We start from the raw sequence: 15,720 nt of genomic DNA on the forward strand, positions 1-15,720 counted from the left end.
AGCGCTGGACACCCGCTGTTGTCCCCGGGCTGTCCCACAGGCGGGCGGGCACCGCCACCTGCCGCGGGTCCTGCTTGATCTCATCCTGGCCCTCGGCCCGGCTCTCAGCCCCTAATCCCGGCCCTCAGCCCCGGCTCTCAGCCCGGTTCTCAGCCCTCAATCCCGGCCCTCAGCCCTCATCCTGTCCTCAGCCCCGGCTCCTCATCCCTCAGCCCTCATCCCGGCCCTCAGCCCCGGCCTTCAGCCCCAACCCTGAGCCCTGGCCCCTCAGCCCTCTGCCATCAGCCCCGGCTCTCAGCCCCGGCTCTCAGCCCTTAGCCTCATCCCTCAGCCCGCCTTCGGCCCCGGCTCCTCAGGCCGGCCCCGAGCGCAGCCGGTCCCGCCGGCCGCCGTAGGGCCCGCCCCGGAAGCGCTCCGGTTGCCATAGCGGCGGGGCGGGCGGAGCGCGGGCCATGGCGGAGCCGGGCCCGGCCGGGTCTGTGCGGCGCTGCCTGGCGCGGCTCCCGGCGCTGAAAGCCCGGCCCGACGGCGGCCCCCGCCGCACGGAGCTGCACCTGCTCTTCGATCAGCTCATCTCGGAGAGCTGCGGGCCCGAGCCCGCGGCCGCGCCCTGCCCGCAGGTACCGGGGGATGGGTGCAGGGAGCCTGGCGGCTCCGGGGATGTGTCAGCCTGGGGAGGAGAAGGAGGAGGAGGCGGCCCCGGCCGCGGCTGTGCCCGGCTCGGAGCGCTTTGTGGCGGTGCCGTTGTGGGCACAGCGTGGCGGAGGTTTGCCACGATGGGTGACACCAACAGCTGGGACTCTGGGCCTCGGCGATTCTCATAGCCTGATGTTGGAAAAAGAGTAATTTTTTAAGCCTTAAAGCAAGCTCTTCAAAGCTGAGCATTCTAGATGAGCAGCATGGATGCTCCTCCATTGGCAACACACAGTCCTTTGGAATTAATTGATTTTTGGACAATGCTCTTCCGTTCCTTGATCTAACTTGGTATTTTCCTTGAGCCATTGTTATTGACTTTGTAGTCCCCAAATAATAAACTGAGGCTTTCTCTTCTAGGATGTTTGTGCTGTGCTTGTCCAAGCCTGTCAGTTGGTTCCCCTTGATCAGGAACATCTTGTCAGCAAAGTCTGTCAGCTCATCCATCACTTACTCAACAGATATCAGGTAGGGAGAGTTTGATCCTGTTCCTCAACAAGCCAGTGGAACTCTGTCTTTTTCCAGGGCTGTGGAGCCAACCTTTAGAGTTAATTGGATTTTCACTGTATTACTTATTTTTGGGTAGCTGAGACTGTGATCTGGTTCTATATGGTATAAAACCACCTCTCAGTCAGAAGTGATTCACTATGGGAAATAGTCTTGGTTTTAGGACACTTGTACAGATTTATCCTTTTCTTTTCAGGTGTGTTCTCTGCTGGTGTGTGATTTTAACAGCCAGATCACCTGAATCTGTGAAATCTTGACCAATTTCTCTGGGTTTACTGACTGCAGCAGTAGAAGATGATGCTTATCTTGACCTTTTCTGTTGCGACAGGTGATGGTCGATGAGCAGAGCTTGAATTTCCTTCTCTCCTACTGCATCTCTGCTCTGAGGCAGTGCAGCTCCTGGACACATGTGGAAATTCTGCAAGCTTTAGCAGCTCTTGTTTACAATAATGGGCCTAAGTGTCAGAAGGTGAGTTTACAGAGAGAAAATAACAACAAAAATATTTGCACCGCTGCTGTTTCTATGGGGATTTTTTTTTTTTTTTTTTTTTTTTTTCTGAGAGAAGAAATAAAAAATTCTCAAATTGTGTTACCTTCATGCTAAGATTAGGTCCCATTTAAATAGTGGCTGATATTTATGGGAATGTTGAACTTCAGTTGTATTTATTAATAATTATCATTCCCATGTGGAATGCTCTGTACCTGCAGGCTGCAGCTGTAGGGATCACCATTAAATAAAGGCACAGGCTTAGCCTGCAGACCAACCACCCTGTGCCTCAGGCAGGAAAACCATGGGGAGTTTCAAATTGCACAAAACTCCACAGGCTCCAGTGAGGATGCTGAAATCCATCCTGTAACCAGATCAGGGCTTTAGCTCGCTGCCATTTCATTCTCAGGTGTCAATCCTGTGTGAAGCTCCTCGTTGCTGCAGCTGACAGTGTTGGAGATGCTGAATCCTCCTGCTGTCACCAGGATTGGCAGCTTGCAGAGCAGTCTCTGCTGTTGGGCTGAGCACAGGCTGGTGATGCTCACAGTTTGGGAGCTGCCAGCTCGTGTGGGCTTGTAGCCCATGTAGTGGCAGCAGTTTGGTGCAGCAGTTGTTCCTGGTTTAGCTTCATGTCTGGGGAGAGAGCATAAACTGGGACTCAGCTGAACTGCTCTCAGCTCTGTCCTTTCTTAATACAAAATAAAAGGAGTTGAGGTTTTTGTGCTGCTTTTTATAAACATAAATCCGTCTCTGGAATGTGAAATTGCAGCTGAGAATTTTTAGGGTTTGTTTTACTTCTTGTTATCCTGCTTTGATTTTTGATTGGTAACGAATTTAGCTAATTTCACTAAGTCAGGTGTGCCCTGCCCATGGTGGTCATCAGTGAGTGACCTCTCCTTGTCCTTGTCTCAACTTTCCTTATATTTTTCTCTCCCCTGCCCATCTGAGGAGCAGTTTTGGTGGGCAGCCATCCTCCAACCACCTCCCATGATCTTTAACCCCCCAAAAAACAGCAAGACCCAGGAGGCTGAGGGAGGAGCACTGACCCCTGATGACTTTTGGTGTTTTATTTTCAGTATCTCCCAGACTTACTGGGCAAGGCTGGGCTCCTGCTGCAGTTCAGTGACCCTGCCCAGCCCGACGTGGAGCTCCGGAGGGCGGCCGTGCGCAGCATGGCAAACCTGTGCCTCAGGTGTGTACAAAAGGTGTTTCCAGCTCCTTTCCAGGTGGGTTGGAAAGTGTAAATCTACCAGCACCAGGGCCAGCAAGGTGTAGGTGAGTGGATTTGAAATGCAGAGCTTTAGTGTTCCAAGATATCTGTGCATAAAACTGTAAACTCTTGGTCTTCCTGAAATAGTGTTTAGGTCAGAAAAGCTCTTGTGCTGTTTGGTTATTCATGTAGAATGTTTTCTTTTCTCCCCTGTATGGTAGAGCTGGCCCCTTTCAATCAGCCATCCATCCAGCTGGGGCTGTGCAGGCTAACAGAGGGCTTGGGTGGGACTTTGTGTAACTTTATGAACCTGTGGACAGACTGTAAACCCACCTCGTGTCTCCTCCTGCTCTAATTTTAGTGTCCCTGCGCAGCCATACCTGGATGAGTCCTACAGAAGTGTCTGTTTTCAGACTTTCCTAAGTGTTCTGCAGTCTTCAAAAACCTCTGATGTGGATGACATCACTTTTTGCATGGTAAGCGTGAGTCTAATTGTCTAAAATACTCTAATTAGGAGATTGTGCTGCTGGATTATATGGAATTTGGAATGTTGTCAATTAAGATTTTACTTCAATAGTCTATAATTTATCATACTACTGTCCCAGTTGAGCAAAACTGCCTAGAAAGTTGCTTGAAAGTTGTGAACCTGCAGCATTTTGGGAAGGAAAAGTAAGAAATTCTTTGTTTTCAGTTACTGCAAAGTGCACTGAAAGGTGTCCAGTCTCTTCTCAACGGTGGGAAGATGAAACTGATGCAAACTGACCAAATTGGAGCTCTTCTGGCAGTGTTAAAGGTAAATCCTTAAATCCACCTGGGGAAAGAGGCAGACACTGGGAGCTTCCAGGTGCTGTAAAGTGGGAAACAAACAGTAAGAGATGAGCAAGAGGGAGCAGAGGAGCCTGAGTGTGGGGGGGAAATGGAGTGTGAGATACAAAGAAAAATATATTCAGTTTCTCTCACAGCATCTTCACTGCACTTCCCACTGCAGGATGTGAGAGGAAGATGGGAGGCTTGGGGTTTTTTGAAATCCTTCTAGACACAGATGGATTTCAGTTGTGTAGTCTTCTATATGGGAGAGACAAGACCTGGGAGAAGGAACACAGCTGAAAATTGGTGAATTCACTCGAGTGAATAACAATAACTGTGTGCATGAGGAAGGGACAGAATGCTAACAATTTGTGTTCTGTTGCAGAAATGCATGTTCCATGGGCTGCCAGGGCTGAGCATCGAGGTGCCCACAGCCCTGTACCCTGCTCCTCTCCCTCAGTATGATAAAAGGTCACCTGTCAAGCAGGAGCAGTCAGAACCAGCCTCCTCTAAGCAGCCAGGGGTAAGCTGGGCTGCTCCTGATTCTCCAGCCTGTTTGTTGTGTTTGTGTCTTACCTGTTGTGATATTGGTGGCTCTTCATGTCCTGAGCATGTGGTACATTTAATTCTTTGCTTCAAAGGTGTTGGTTATAAATTCTGCATTGCTTTGGGAACTCAGGTGACACGAACAAATGGCTCTGCAGGGCTTGGCTTCCTTCAGTTAAGCTCTGTGCAACAATTATTCATCCATAGCCAAGAATTCCTGGCCTTCAGGCAGGGGATTGCTGCGTGCAAACTCGCCAAAGCTTTTGATTTTATAAGTCACGTTTTCTCTCCTAACACTTGCACAATTGTTTGACTCTTTCTTAGGGAAGTCAAGTTCATTTGAGACTGATTTCTTGCCTCATCTGTTCTGCTTAATCCTCCTGCGGGTTGTTTTTTAACCTGTAAATACTTTGGATTACTGATTATCTGAAAAACATGAGAAAAAATAAAATTGTCTAGTCATGTTGACCTGTTTCTTTTTAGGTCCTGAAAAGAAAGGTTAGTTAGTGTTACCTACTGTAAATCTAAAAAAGCTACAGAAGTATTTAGTGTTGTTCTTTAATCACTTTTGTGTGAAATATGATTTTTAGCTAAAAGTTTCCTTGGATATATTTTGCTGTACTGATGAAGAAGCCAAAGCTTAGTTTTTGAGGCTTTTCGGTTTACTTAGATATTACTGAAATTTTGTGACTGTTGCTACTAATAAGTAGAATTTAAAATCTCAGATTACTAAAAAGTGACTGTTTAAAGAGTATTGCAGAGACATGTAACTGCATTTATGTATTTGTTAAGCATTGACTAAGAAAAATCAATTTTTTTTTCTCTTAGAGCCGAAGAAAAAAGTGCAAAGGGAAACAAAAGAAGGGAGAGTTTGGGGAAGAAGGAAGAGAAGACTCAGGGGATGCAGGAAATGAGTCAGTGCTGGGAGCAGACATGCTGAAATTGCACTTGGAGGATGTGCAGCCCCGTGCATCAGACGTGTGTGCTGGGAAGGATCCCCTGTGCTCACAGCCCACGGGCTGGAAACGCATCAGCAGCAGCGAGTCGGAGTATTCTGACACTGAAGGTGGAATACAGAGCAAAGTGAGGTGATTGTTGTGCACATAAACGTAAAATTAAACACTTCCACACCATCCTTTATTCTGAATCAAAACTGCTGAGGGAATCTCTTTCCCTTTTAATTTATGAGAAAATTGGAAGGTGGTAATTTGTATTGGTTTGGAAGTAAATTTGTCCTTCCTGTTCTTGGTCTAAAAGATTTCCTCTCACAGCCAGCCACAAACACACATGAAAAAGGTGGAGTCCATCCCTTATCCCTGCTGTTTTCATTAATCTGTTTTCATTAATCTTTTTGTTTGTGTTTAAGGTCTTACCAAGCCAATGTTCGCCAAGGGGCTCTGGCCTGTTTCCTCTCCACTATAAAGTCAATAGAAAAGAGGGTTCTTTATGGCTACTGGTCAGCATTTGTTCCTGATGCCCCTGGCATTGGCAGCCCCCAGTCTGTGTCCCTGATGACTATTGCTCTAAAGGACCCTTCTCCAAAGGTGAGGCACTTCTGAGGACAAAAATCGTTCTGTTTTCCCCATTAATCTTAGGAGTTGTCTTCTCTTGTCTTCAGTAAGTGTTTGGCTACTGCCCAAGAAATAAATAGGAAGGTTTGGCTAAGGAAACAAAGGATTGATTATGTATTGCCTAAAGTTACGAAAAAAAAAGACAGTTGGAATTGAATTTTCATTTTCTAGAGAGAATTTCATATATTTAAAAATTCTCCACCTGCTCAAAGAGGTCTTAAAAGGTATCACAATTTTTTTTTTATCATTTCAGACACGTGCCTGTGCTCTTCAAGTCCTCTCAGCCTTCCTGGAAGGTTCTAAGCAGTTCCTCTCCGTGGCTGAAGATGCCAATGACCACAAGAGAGCTTTTACTCCCTTCTCTGTCACCATTGCTTCCAGCATCCGGGAGCTGCACCGCTGCCTGCTGCTGGCCCTGGTGGCAGAGTCCTCCTCCCAGACACTGACACAGATTGTCAAGGTACCTGCAAATGTGCCACCTGCTCCCAAGGGGTGACTCTGCCCTCTAGATTGAGTCCTGAGGAAAGATTACACAGAATTGCTGTTGAGGAGTGAGGTGGTGGTGTTGAGAAACAGAGGTTTTTGTCATCTCACAAGACTTCATTGAGTCATCCTGTTGAGTCATACTGCAGAATTATGGAATCACAGAATGGTTTGGGTTGGAAAGGACCTTAAAGATCACCTTGTTTCAGTGCCCTGCTCTGGACAGGGACACCTTCCACTAGACCAGGTTCCTCAGAGTTCCATCCAGAGTCTCGGGGTTTCTTTTCTCTTCAGCACAGTTCTCTTTTTTCTGCACTTTTTTTAGTCTTTTTGTAGCTGAATGAACTTATAAAATGATTCTGAAGACTCACATTGACTTTAAAACTGGAATCCAAATGGAGAAATCCTTCCATGGGCTATCAAAATCCCTTGGTCTTTATGCCACAGTCCCAGTAGTTAAATCCTTGTTCTTAGGAGCCAAGTTTGTATCCAGTGTTCAGGCAGCAGATAATTGGGGTGTTTTTTTTCAGGTGCCCTCAGATAATGAGTGACCTAAATGACCAATGTAGAAACAAACCTGTTGCAGGCCAGGCTGACATTGTAACCAGCACCTCTCTCTGTGTTTCAGTGCCTTGCAAACTTGGTTTCCAACGCGCCCTACAGCCGATTGAAACCTGGGCTGCTCACCAGGGTGTGGAACCAGATCAAGCCCTACATCTCTCACAAAGGTTTGCATTCTCTCTCTGCTCTATTCCTCCCCTCCTCTGTGCTCCATGAATCCATAATTTAATAGCAGTGGATGTTTATGTTATAATCTATCTTGTCTGAAAACTGCTGAGGGAGGATGTTGGGCCATCAGTGAGTTTTTTTGCCCTAATGGAGTTTTTTTTGCTTTTTCTTCTCCCCTCACTGTCTCTTGCAGATGTCAACGTTCGAGTTTCCAGCCTCACCTTGTTGGGGGCAATAGTTTCAGTGCAGGCTCCTTTGCCAGAGGTGCAGCTGCTCCTGCAGCAGCCCAGCTCCTCGGGGCTGAACAGCAGCGGCAGCGCGACCCCCGGGCGCTTCAGCTCCTGTGAGCAGTGGAGGAAAGCCCTGCCCTGGGCAGGGGAAAACCCTCTGGACAATCCAGCAGGGTGTGGCCCTCCAGAGCCCTGCTGGCTGCTCCGCCTGTGTGTCTCCATCATCATCCTGCCCCGGGAGGATTCCTGCTCCGACAGCGACGCCACCTTCCCGTCCCTGTCCAGTGTCTACGAGCCGTGTCCCCTGCGCCTGGAGGCCCTGCAGGTGGGAGCTGCCCCCCTCAGCTGGACATTCCCTCTGCTCCCTGCTTTCTCAGGGAGATTTAGGCTGAGGCTGAGCTGCTGTGACACCCCCCATGTCCTTCTCAGGAACAGTCACAGATATTGAAGCAAAAAGCACTTTTAAAGGAGCAGGGATAGATGTGTGAGTGCAGCTTGGGTAGGGGAAGGTCTTATGTGAGAGCAGTGACTTATCCACTAAATACTGAGCTTTGCTTCAAACACTGTATTTATGAAGAGAAAAACATTCACTTTTTTGAACCACCCACCTAATGTCTTGATACAAAGCTATTAGTGGAATGGAACTGGATTTATCATTCTCTTCCCAGTTGCTGTCTGTCAACAGCTTCACAGTGCTCCTCTGCTGCCTGCAGAGCATGAGCTGCTGTGACTCAAACATTTTGATTCCATGGCCACAGCACGACTATCCCACTGCAAACCTGCTGCAGCAAATTCATCTGCCTGTCATTTTTTTTAATCTCCAGTATTTTTTTCAATATTATTTGGGGGTGTGTGCTGGCAGACTGTGAGTCTTCCCCATGCAAACTCCACACATAATCCAAGTTAAAGTTTTGTTGGAAAACAGTGGGAAAGAGCCATGCAGTCAGAGAACTGTCTGCAAGGAGCTATGGAGTGACTCAAGGAATCCCTGTGGATGCTGAGGTTTGGCTTTGTTTTAATTCATGTAGCCACAGCAAAGGGTAAGATTTTGTAACATGCATCCCAAGAATTCTCACTCTTTTTCTGGAACAGTAAATATTTGTTAAATGCAGTTCACAGGAGGCAGCAGCAGTGTTACTGGAGGTGCAGAATGTCTTGCTCTTAGGTTTTTTTGGCTACAGGAGCCCTCACTTACAGTAAATAATTCATGGTCTTGCTACATGATAGTGCTTCTGTGGCTCTTTGAACAAGATAATGGAACAGGGAGGCTTTTAATCAGCTCCAGTATTCCAGAAGTTGTGCTGCAAGGTGTATCTGTTACATCAGAGTTCAGTATGTGGTGCTAGGGTTGGTTAGCCCATTAACATCATTTCAGTGTGTACTTGGGGTATTTTGGGTAAACAGAAGGAGGAAATGCTGAATGGAATTTCCTTTGTCTGTGTTTAGGTGTTGGCTCTCCTTGTGAAAGGTTATTTCCCCATGGCTCAGAGCTATTTCCTAGAACTTGGAGAAGTGGCTTGCAGATGCATGGAAGAAATGGATCCATCCATTCAGCTTCATGGAGCCAAAGTAAGAGCAGGAGGACACATCAGCATTGTTTTACCAAGTCAGTTTTATCTGTCTGTTTGCTTTGCAAATGCAGATGAGCACTGATGAATATTCAAAGCATCTCTGTGTGTGTGATGTAGAAATGCAGTGCCCTGACACTTTGAGAAATGCACCTTCTGCTGCCAGTCTTGAAGCCTCAGCAGAATTTTGTTGCTCTGCTGAGTCACCAGGAAGCTTGGGATGTGCAAAGACTACAACACTGAGCATCAGCTGGTGCAGGGGCTGGACCCAAAGATTTTCTCTCTGTGCAGTGGTTTGTTATGCTGTGCCTGCAGGAGACTTTATGTAGGAAAAGCTTTTCCTCTAATTTCATTTCAACAGTCCAAACCAGTCCTGAACCTTTTATTTTTTTTCCCTGGGTGAGTGGATACAATCCTAGGTGAAGGTTCTGTAGTTCCATGGTCCTTGAGTCACCCCTGATGAAAACCTCTTTGCTTTTTGTTCTTTGTAGCTTCTGGAGGAGCTGGGCACGGGTGTCCTGCAGCAGCACAAACCCGACTCCCCCACTGCCCCTGAGCAGAGGGTGCCTGTCAGTGTGGTAAGTGTGAGATTCCACCTCACTGAGCTCCTTCCCTGCACTCTGCAAAGTCACTGGCACAGACACAGATAAATAATTGCAGGGGAGCAGGAAGGGACTCAGACTGCAGCTTTCTGGATGCCAGTATGGACAATTTCTGGAGACTTCCTGCAGTCATTTGGCAGTTGTTCTTGTCTGGAGACAGATGTGTTGGGTTTTATTTCTTTTACATGATGTTAACCCTGTGTCTTTGCCTCTTCCCAACTCTTGCAGCCTGGTGTAGCTCAGAGAGCTGGAAGAACAGCACTGATTTTCTGTGTGTCATTACTGCTGCATAAAACTTTTAGAATTTTGGTGAATTTGCATTGTTAAAGAGCCAACCTACATTTTCTGGCTGGTCTCAAGTACAGAAAGAGTGGCCAGAACCACAATATATGTGAATTTAGAAAAAATTGTTGGCTAAGTTTGCAGAAGCTGAGTAATATGGGTCTGTTTAAGTCTTCCTTCTGTGAACAGAAGACAAGCTTAAAAATTTCTTTGGCTCATGTTAAGTTTTGAGCCTACAGGACAGGAAATGTGTTCAGTAGCATCAGGTTCCTGTTATTTGCTGTGAATGTAAATTGTCAGGAAAATGAAAACACTCAGCTGTGTGGATTCAGGAGTGGGATTGCAACTCTATTTAATGCAGTTTAAATTTCAGGGTATAATAATCATCTTTAAGACAAGAACTTAGGCTTAATTTCTGAGTTTAAAAGATAAACCTGGCTGCTTCTCCTGCAGGTTGTGACCTTCTGGACCATGATGTTAAATGGCCCTTTACCTGGCACTCTGCAGAGCTCCCCCCACCCCACTCTCCAGACAAGTGCCTGTGATGCCCTGTCCTCTATTTTACCAGAGGCTTTCAGCCTCCTGCAGGTAGGAAAACACACTTTAAATATGGTGGTTTTACCTTTGAGGCTGTCTTTGCCCACCAGATTACAGTAGTGTAAATCCTTTTAAAACTTACCAGGACAAAGTAAAGAAACTTTCCCAATTTTTTTTTCTCCTCATTCTGAGCATTGTGACTGTTGAAGGCTGGGAAGGGCAATGTCAGGAGTAATTAGCCAGTCAGAACAATTAAACTGTGGGTCACAGCAGCTGTTTGGGCCTGCCATGAACACCCAGCTTGGCAATGATGCACAGGAGATGGAGGACAAGAATTTAATGGCATGAGAGAGGGCTGAGGGATTGTTATTCTGCTGGTTAATTCTTTGAAGAGACAGCTGAGCCAACAGCCAGGGCCTGATGTTGTGCCCCCATTTGCACAACATGTGGGCAAATGTGGGCATGATGTTGTGCACCCATTTGTTTTTTTTTTCCCCTTTGCAATGTGAAATATGCTTTTAAACATAAAAGCCTTGGCAGTGGATCCCCCCTGCATTGTGCAGCTCCTTCTGTGTCACTGTGCCCTTGCCTGGGGAGTGCTCTGCCAGATCTCATTTGCCCAGGAATTGCTGGTCCAGCAGTATCTCTGGAATTCTCCAAGTACAGCGTGTACTTCATCCTCCTGTACTTTGATCCCATCCCTTCTCCTGTCCCTGTGGCCAAGTGGGGTCAAGTCAGTGCCCACTGTGACCTTTTGTCATGGGCTGGTGAACTGACAACCTGCCCAGGCTGAGCTCACCCTGCCTGCCTGTCCTGGTTAATGAGGGGCAGAGAGGGAAGGAAGGCAGGAGCAGCCCATCCTCTCTGTGTTAGCTCTGATGGGCCTTTCCTTCTGCTTTGGAGGAGAGTTAATGCTTTGATTTCCTTTGTGGTCTTAACAGCAGTGAGATCTGTGTGCTGGAGACATTCCTGTTTCCTGGGTGGGCTCCTGGAACACTCCTCAATCCCCTTTATCTAGAGCATGCTCTGAGTGGAAGCTCCTTCAGATCCAGGGTCTTTGAGAGGATTGGTGTGTCCCTGTGGGGCAGAGCTCTCCTCAGCCCCCCTGTTGGTGTCACTGCTGCTCCTCTTTGCAGGGTGACCAGCAGATCCTGTGTGTCACTTTGCTGCTTGGCCTGAACCACAGCGAGAACCCTCTGGTGAAAGCTGCTGCTGCCCGTGCCCTGGGAGTCTACATCCTCTTCCCGTGCCTCAGGCAGGTCAGAGCCAGCCCATTCCCTTCCTCTGAGCCTTTTATGAGATGTGGACATGGATTTGTTTGAAATCAATTCACTTTACTTTTAGCCTGTAGTGTATTTATATAGTTTTCCTTGCTGGCTCCAGCCCTGCTCTTGCCTTTGAGAGCAGAATCAATGCAGCTTTCAGGGAGGTGAAGCAGAAGTGAGAGGAAAAGGAGAGAGGAGAGAGGTCAGGATCTTGCCAGGCTCTCAGGGATGGAAGCTGGAGTGGTGAGGTTGGCACAGAGGAGCTGGGATGAAGGGAACAGCTGTACAGTGCTCTGAGTTTAATGTTGGACTCGATCTTTGAGGTCTCTTCCAACCTTCAGGATTCTCTGATTGTAACAAGTTTTTAATGTGAAGCCTTCAGTTTCGCTTAAAACTAAGAAATAAAGCTTATTTGGAGGGGAAAAAAAACCCTGGTTTTTTTTCTACAAAATATCATCTTAGCATGGCTGAGCTGGAAGATTAGTTTTTACAACGTAACCTTTAAGTGAATGATTTTAATATTAAAAAATATGCAGAAGCTGACTTTGGAGTTTAATTCCAAAATATTTTGAAAGAAAATCCTTTACCGTAGGCACATGTAAAGTGCCATAGAAGAGAAGATTAGACAGGCAGCTCAACAGGGAGCTTGGAGAAGCAATTACTTTAAGGGTGGGATTTGATGAGTGTAAAGTTGGCAGTTCATGTAATTATGTTAAAATCCAAAGTAACTAAATCACCAATGGAATTAAATAATCCATTGAAGCTTTTCAGCAACAGCTACCCAAGAGTGGTGGACTTGGTCAGAATTCAGGCTTGGACTGTTAATTAAAGGTCAGGCAAAGCTGCAGAGAGCACCATGAGCTCATTAAAAGGTGTCACCTAGAAAAGAAAAGTAAGTGAACAGAGCTGGTCTCTCTCCCATTTTCCCTGGAAAAACCAGCGTGTGTTAGTAAGGAAATCACCTGTGTTTTGAGAACTTTGTGACTTTGCAGCAGTGTTTGCTTTGACAGGACGTGATGTTTGTGGCAGACACAGCAAACGCCATCCTGAACTCCCTCCACGACAAGTCTCCCAACGTCCGTGCCAAGGCAGCCTGGTCCCTGGGCAACCTCACAGACACCCTCATCATCAACATGTAGGTGCCACACCCTGCCCTGCCCTGTCCCCAGGTGTCACACAGAGCAGGCTCATGGCCTCAGGCTGTGCCAGGAGAGCTCCAGTTTGGATATCAGCTGGAATTTCTCCATGGAAAGGCTGGTCAGGCACAGCTTGGACTCGATGCTCTGGAAAGGCTTTTCCAGCCAAAATGATTCTGTGATACTTGACATCAAAAAAAAGCTGAAATTTGGCTTGGATTCTTCTTTTTAACCACCCTCTGCCTGTGTGTGTGTGTGCCAGGGTGTGACACTGTTTAAGCATCCTGTGTCCATCTGGGAACACCTCCCACTGTCCCAGTCTGCTCCAAGCCCTGTCCAGCCTGGCCTTGGACACTTCCAGGGGTGGGGCAGCCACAGCTTCTCACAGGGATCAGGTTTTTTTAAATATCTGATCTAAACCTACTCAGTTTGAAGCCATTCCCCTTTGTCCTGTCACTCTAAGGAGAGACTCTTTAAAACTTTTCACTTTTTAGTTTTCCATTTCTTATGTGTTCCTTGGTGTAATTACATGGTTCCTTTACTTTCAACATAACACAGAAGTAAAATTAATAAATATTTAACCCTTCCCCAAGCCAGAGACTGAGGGAAGCCCAACCTACTGTTACATTTTTAACAGGAAAATAGTTATCATATATTCCTGCTACAGAATTACCCCTGAGCAATTCATTGCCCTCTGTTTTTTATTAGACTTAACCATTGCTAACCAGCTTTCTTGCATTGATAGTTTGGTTTTAAATTAATAAACATAGTGGTCACATGCAGAAAGGTCTGCTTTATATATTAGCCTTCTAAAGAGTGAAGGTTGGTTGTTCATGGGCCTTTATAAAGGGTGGTATCACATCTTTGGGGATGGAGCAGCCGAGCTGGGTGTTCACAGGGTGATTTTCCTGCCAGGGAAACCATGGGGCAAAGCTTCCAGGAGGAACTTTCTGATCTGCTGCTGCTGAAATTGCTGCGGTCTGCAACTGAAGCATCCAAGGACAGAGACAAGGTAAGGCTGAGGAAAAGGAGGGTGGGGTTGGTGTAGTTAACTCCTGCATTAAAAAAAAAAGAAAAGAAAAGGAAAAAGGCACCAGTTACTTAAAGTCTCCTTGTCCCAACATTTGAGGGGAGCTGCAGCTCAGATCCTCCCCTGAGGGCTGGTCATCAGATGTTGCCTGTGTGTGAATTGCAGGGAATTTGACTGGGCTTTTCCACAGGGCAGGGATTTTTCTTTTGGTTTGTGGCCATTTTTAGAGAACAATCTTTCTGGTGGCATTTAGGAAGACACAGTGGGATTCCAGCTGTGCTCCTCACTGCCTCTGAGATGATTTCACAGCGCGCTTGAGCTCAAACCTCCCGACATCCCAAAAACCAGAGATGTTTTCGTGCCTTCCAGGTGAAGAGCAACGCTGTCCGTGCCCTTGGGAACGTGCTCCACTTCCTGCAGCCCTGCCACGTGGCCAACCCCAGGTTCAGGGAGGCCATGGAGGAGTCCCTGCAGGCCCTGATTGCCACGGTGGGCAGCGAGGCCACCATGAAGGTGCGCTGGAACGCGTGCTACGCGCTGGGGAACGTGTTCAAGAACCCCGCCCTGCCTCTTGGTGAGAGCCTGTGCCCCTGCCTCGGGCCTGCCTCAGCTCCTCTGGGGCTGAGCACATCATCTCTGCTGCCACTGGGGTGGGGAAAAAGGGGAGAAGCCAACGGAGAGGGGTCTTGCTGTCACAGCTTTCCCAGGGCTCTTCCCAGTGGAACAGACTCAGCTCATTCCAGTGCAGGTGTAACACTACAACAGATCCAGTTGTGTTCAGCTGGATCTGTCAAGCCGGGAAAGAGTGTGAGGGTGGGATTATAGGTGTGAATAAATGCCTAATGTCCTCTTGTACAACTTCGGGAGATTAACTGTTTTAACTAATATTTAATTTCATAACCTCTGATTCTCTCATTTAAACCACAATAAATTCAATTAATGTCAGCCCGTTAAATATTCAGGAGACATTTATGGCGTTGCATATTTTGGCTGATTTAATAAGGGTTTTTTTGGTGATTTTTTTTTTCAGGAGAGGCTCCTTGGGCCACTCAAGCTTTCAGTGCCCTTTCCTCTGTAGTCAAGTCCTGCAAGAACTTCAAAGTGCGAATCAAGTCAGCCATGGCCCTGTCCATCCCCAGCAGGAGGGAATGCTACGGCTCCACAGAGCAGTTCTGCCAAATCTGGAGTGCCTTGGTGGTGGCCCTGCAGAGGAGTGAGGACACCGAGGACTTCCTGGAGTTCAAGTACAGCTCCAGCCTGAGGACCCAGATCTGCCGGGCCCTGCTGCACCTGCTGAGGCTGGCGAGGAGCACAGACCTGCCCCTCATCGGGGCCACCCTCAGGGACCATGGGGAGGCCATCAAACCCTTGGTCCTGCAGTACCTGAGGTGCTCAGGGGAGGAGAACGAGGCAGGGATGCTCACAGACCTGGGGGAGAGGGAGAGAGGATTGCAGAGAGCCATCAACCATCTCAGTGGGATAGAGAGAGAGCTGCAGGGCAAGGTGAGGGTGAGAGTGTCCCTGTACCTGGAGGATGTGCTGACAGACCACATCAACACCACGGAGCTGACAGAAGCTTGAAGGGAATCTCCATTTCAGTGACCAAAACTTCCACAGGGAGTACTGAACTGTGTTTTCTTGCACAGGACAAGAAATTTCCTGCTGTCGATATTAAATATTGTATTTCAGAATTTATTAATAATGCCTCTAGGACTTCATTTTTATATTATTACTGTTTTTTATTGTTGTGTTTGGTGAACTCTGTCACTGCCCTTCCTGGGGCTGGTTTGTGCACTTTGCTGTCACAGCGTCGCCACTTGGAAAACAAACTCCTTTTCCTCCTCTGTGTGTTTTATAAAGCTGCCTGTTCCCTCAGCTTATCTCAAAGCATTTCGTTCCTATTGCTGCAGGATCCAGAATCATGTTTGTAAAGCAGGGGGGCTGGAAGAATTTTGTTTTTCAGAGCACTGCAAATGTTGTCACTCTTGTGTTCCTGCAATAAACCCAAATACACCAATATTTGAAGAATAACTCAGA

General features: G+C 47.2%; 1 protein-coding gene and 1 long non-coding RNA gene across 2 annotated transcripts; one reads left to right on the forward strand and one right to left on the reverse strand.

Annotated features, from left to right (window-relative positions):
• The first annotated feature begins 603 nt into the window (after positions 1-603).
• HEATR6 (HEAT repeat containing 6) lies at positions 604-15,714 on the forward strand. Its single transcript, XM_083875059.1, has 20 exons — positions 604-620; positions 1,054-1,161; positions 1,529-1,669; positions 2,764-2,879; positions 3,259-3,373; positions 3,589-3,690; positions 4,090-4,227; positions 5,079-5,338; positions 5,617-5,794; positions 6,075-6,281; positions 6,933-7,032; positions 7,227-7,588; positions 8,710-8,832; positions 9,323-9,409; positions 10,169-10,303; positions 11,389-11,511; positions 12,528-12,652; positions 13,569-13,665; positions 14,053-14,257; positions 14,714-15,714. The coding sequence occupies exons 3-20, from the start codon at positions 1,532-1,534 to the stop codon at positions 15,262-15,264; spliced, it is 3,162 nt and encodes a 1,053-aa protein (XP_083731185.1). The 5' UTR covers positions 604-620; positions 1,054-1,161; positions 1,529-1,531; the 3' UTR covers positions 15,265-15,714.
• On the reverse strand, positions 1,667-4,600 carry LOC310917078. The gene is made up of 2 exons (XR_014591390.1): positions 4,281-4,600; positions 1,667-2,320 (listed from the first exon to the last, which is right to left on the reverse strand). It is a non-coding gene; the product is annotated as an uncharacterized lncRNA (long non-coding RNA).
• Positions 15,715-15,720: the final 6 nt, after the last annotated feature.

The sequence above is a fragment of the Zosterops lateralis genome (assembly GCF_965231275.1).
Source record: "Zosterops lateralis genome assembly, chromosome: 19".
NCBI classification, from domain to species: Eukaryota; Metazoa; Chordata; class Aves; order Passeriformes; family Zosteropidae; genus Zosterops; species Zosterops lateralis.

Coding starts and splice junctions, on each gene's coding strand:
- HEATR6 (XM_083875059.1), top strand. CDS start 1,532: ATGGTCGATGAGCAGAGCTTGAATTTCCTTCTCTCCTACTGCATCTCT. Junction 3,691..4,089: donor CTCTTCTGGCAGTGTTAAAG/GTAAATCCTTAA, acceptor GTTCTGTTGCAG/AAATGCATGTTCCATGGGCT. Junction 5,795..6,074: donor TAAAGGACCCTTCTCCAAAG/GTGAGGCACTTC, acceptor TTATCATTTCAG/ACACGTGCCTGTGCTCTTCA.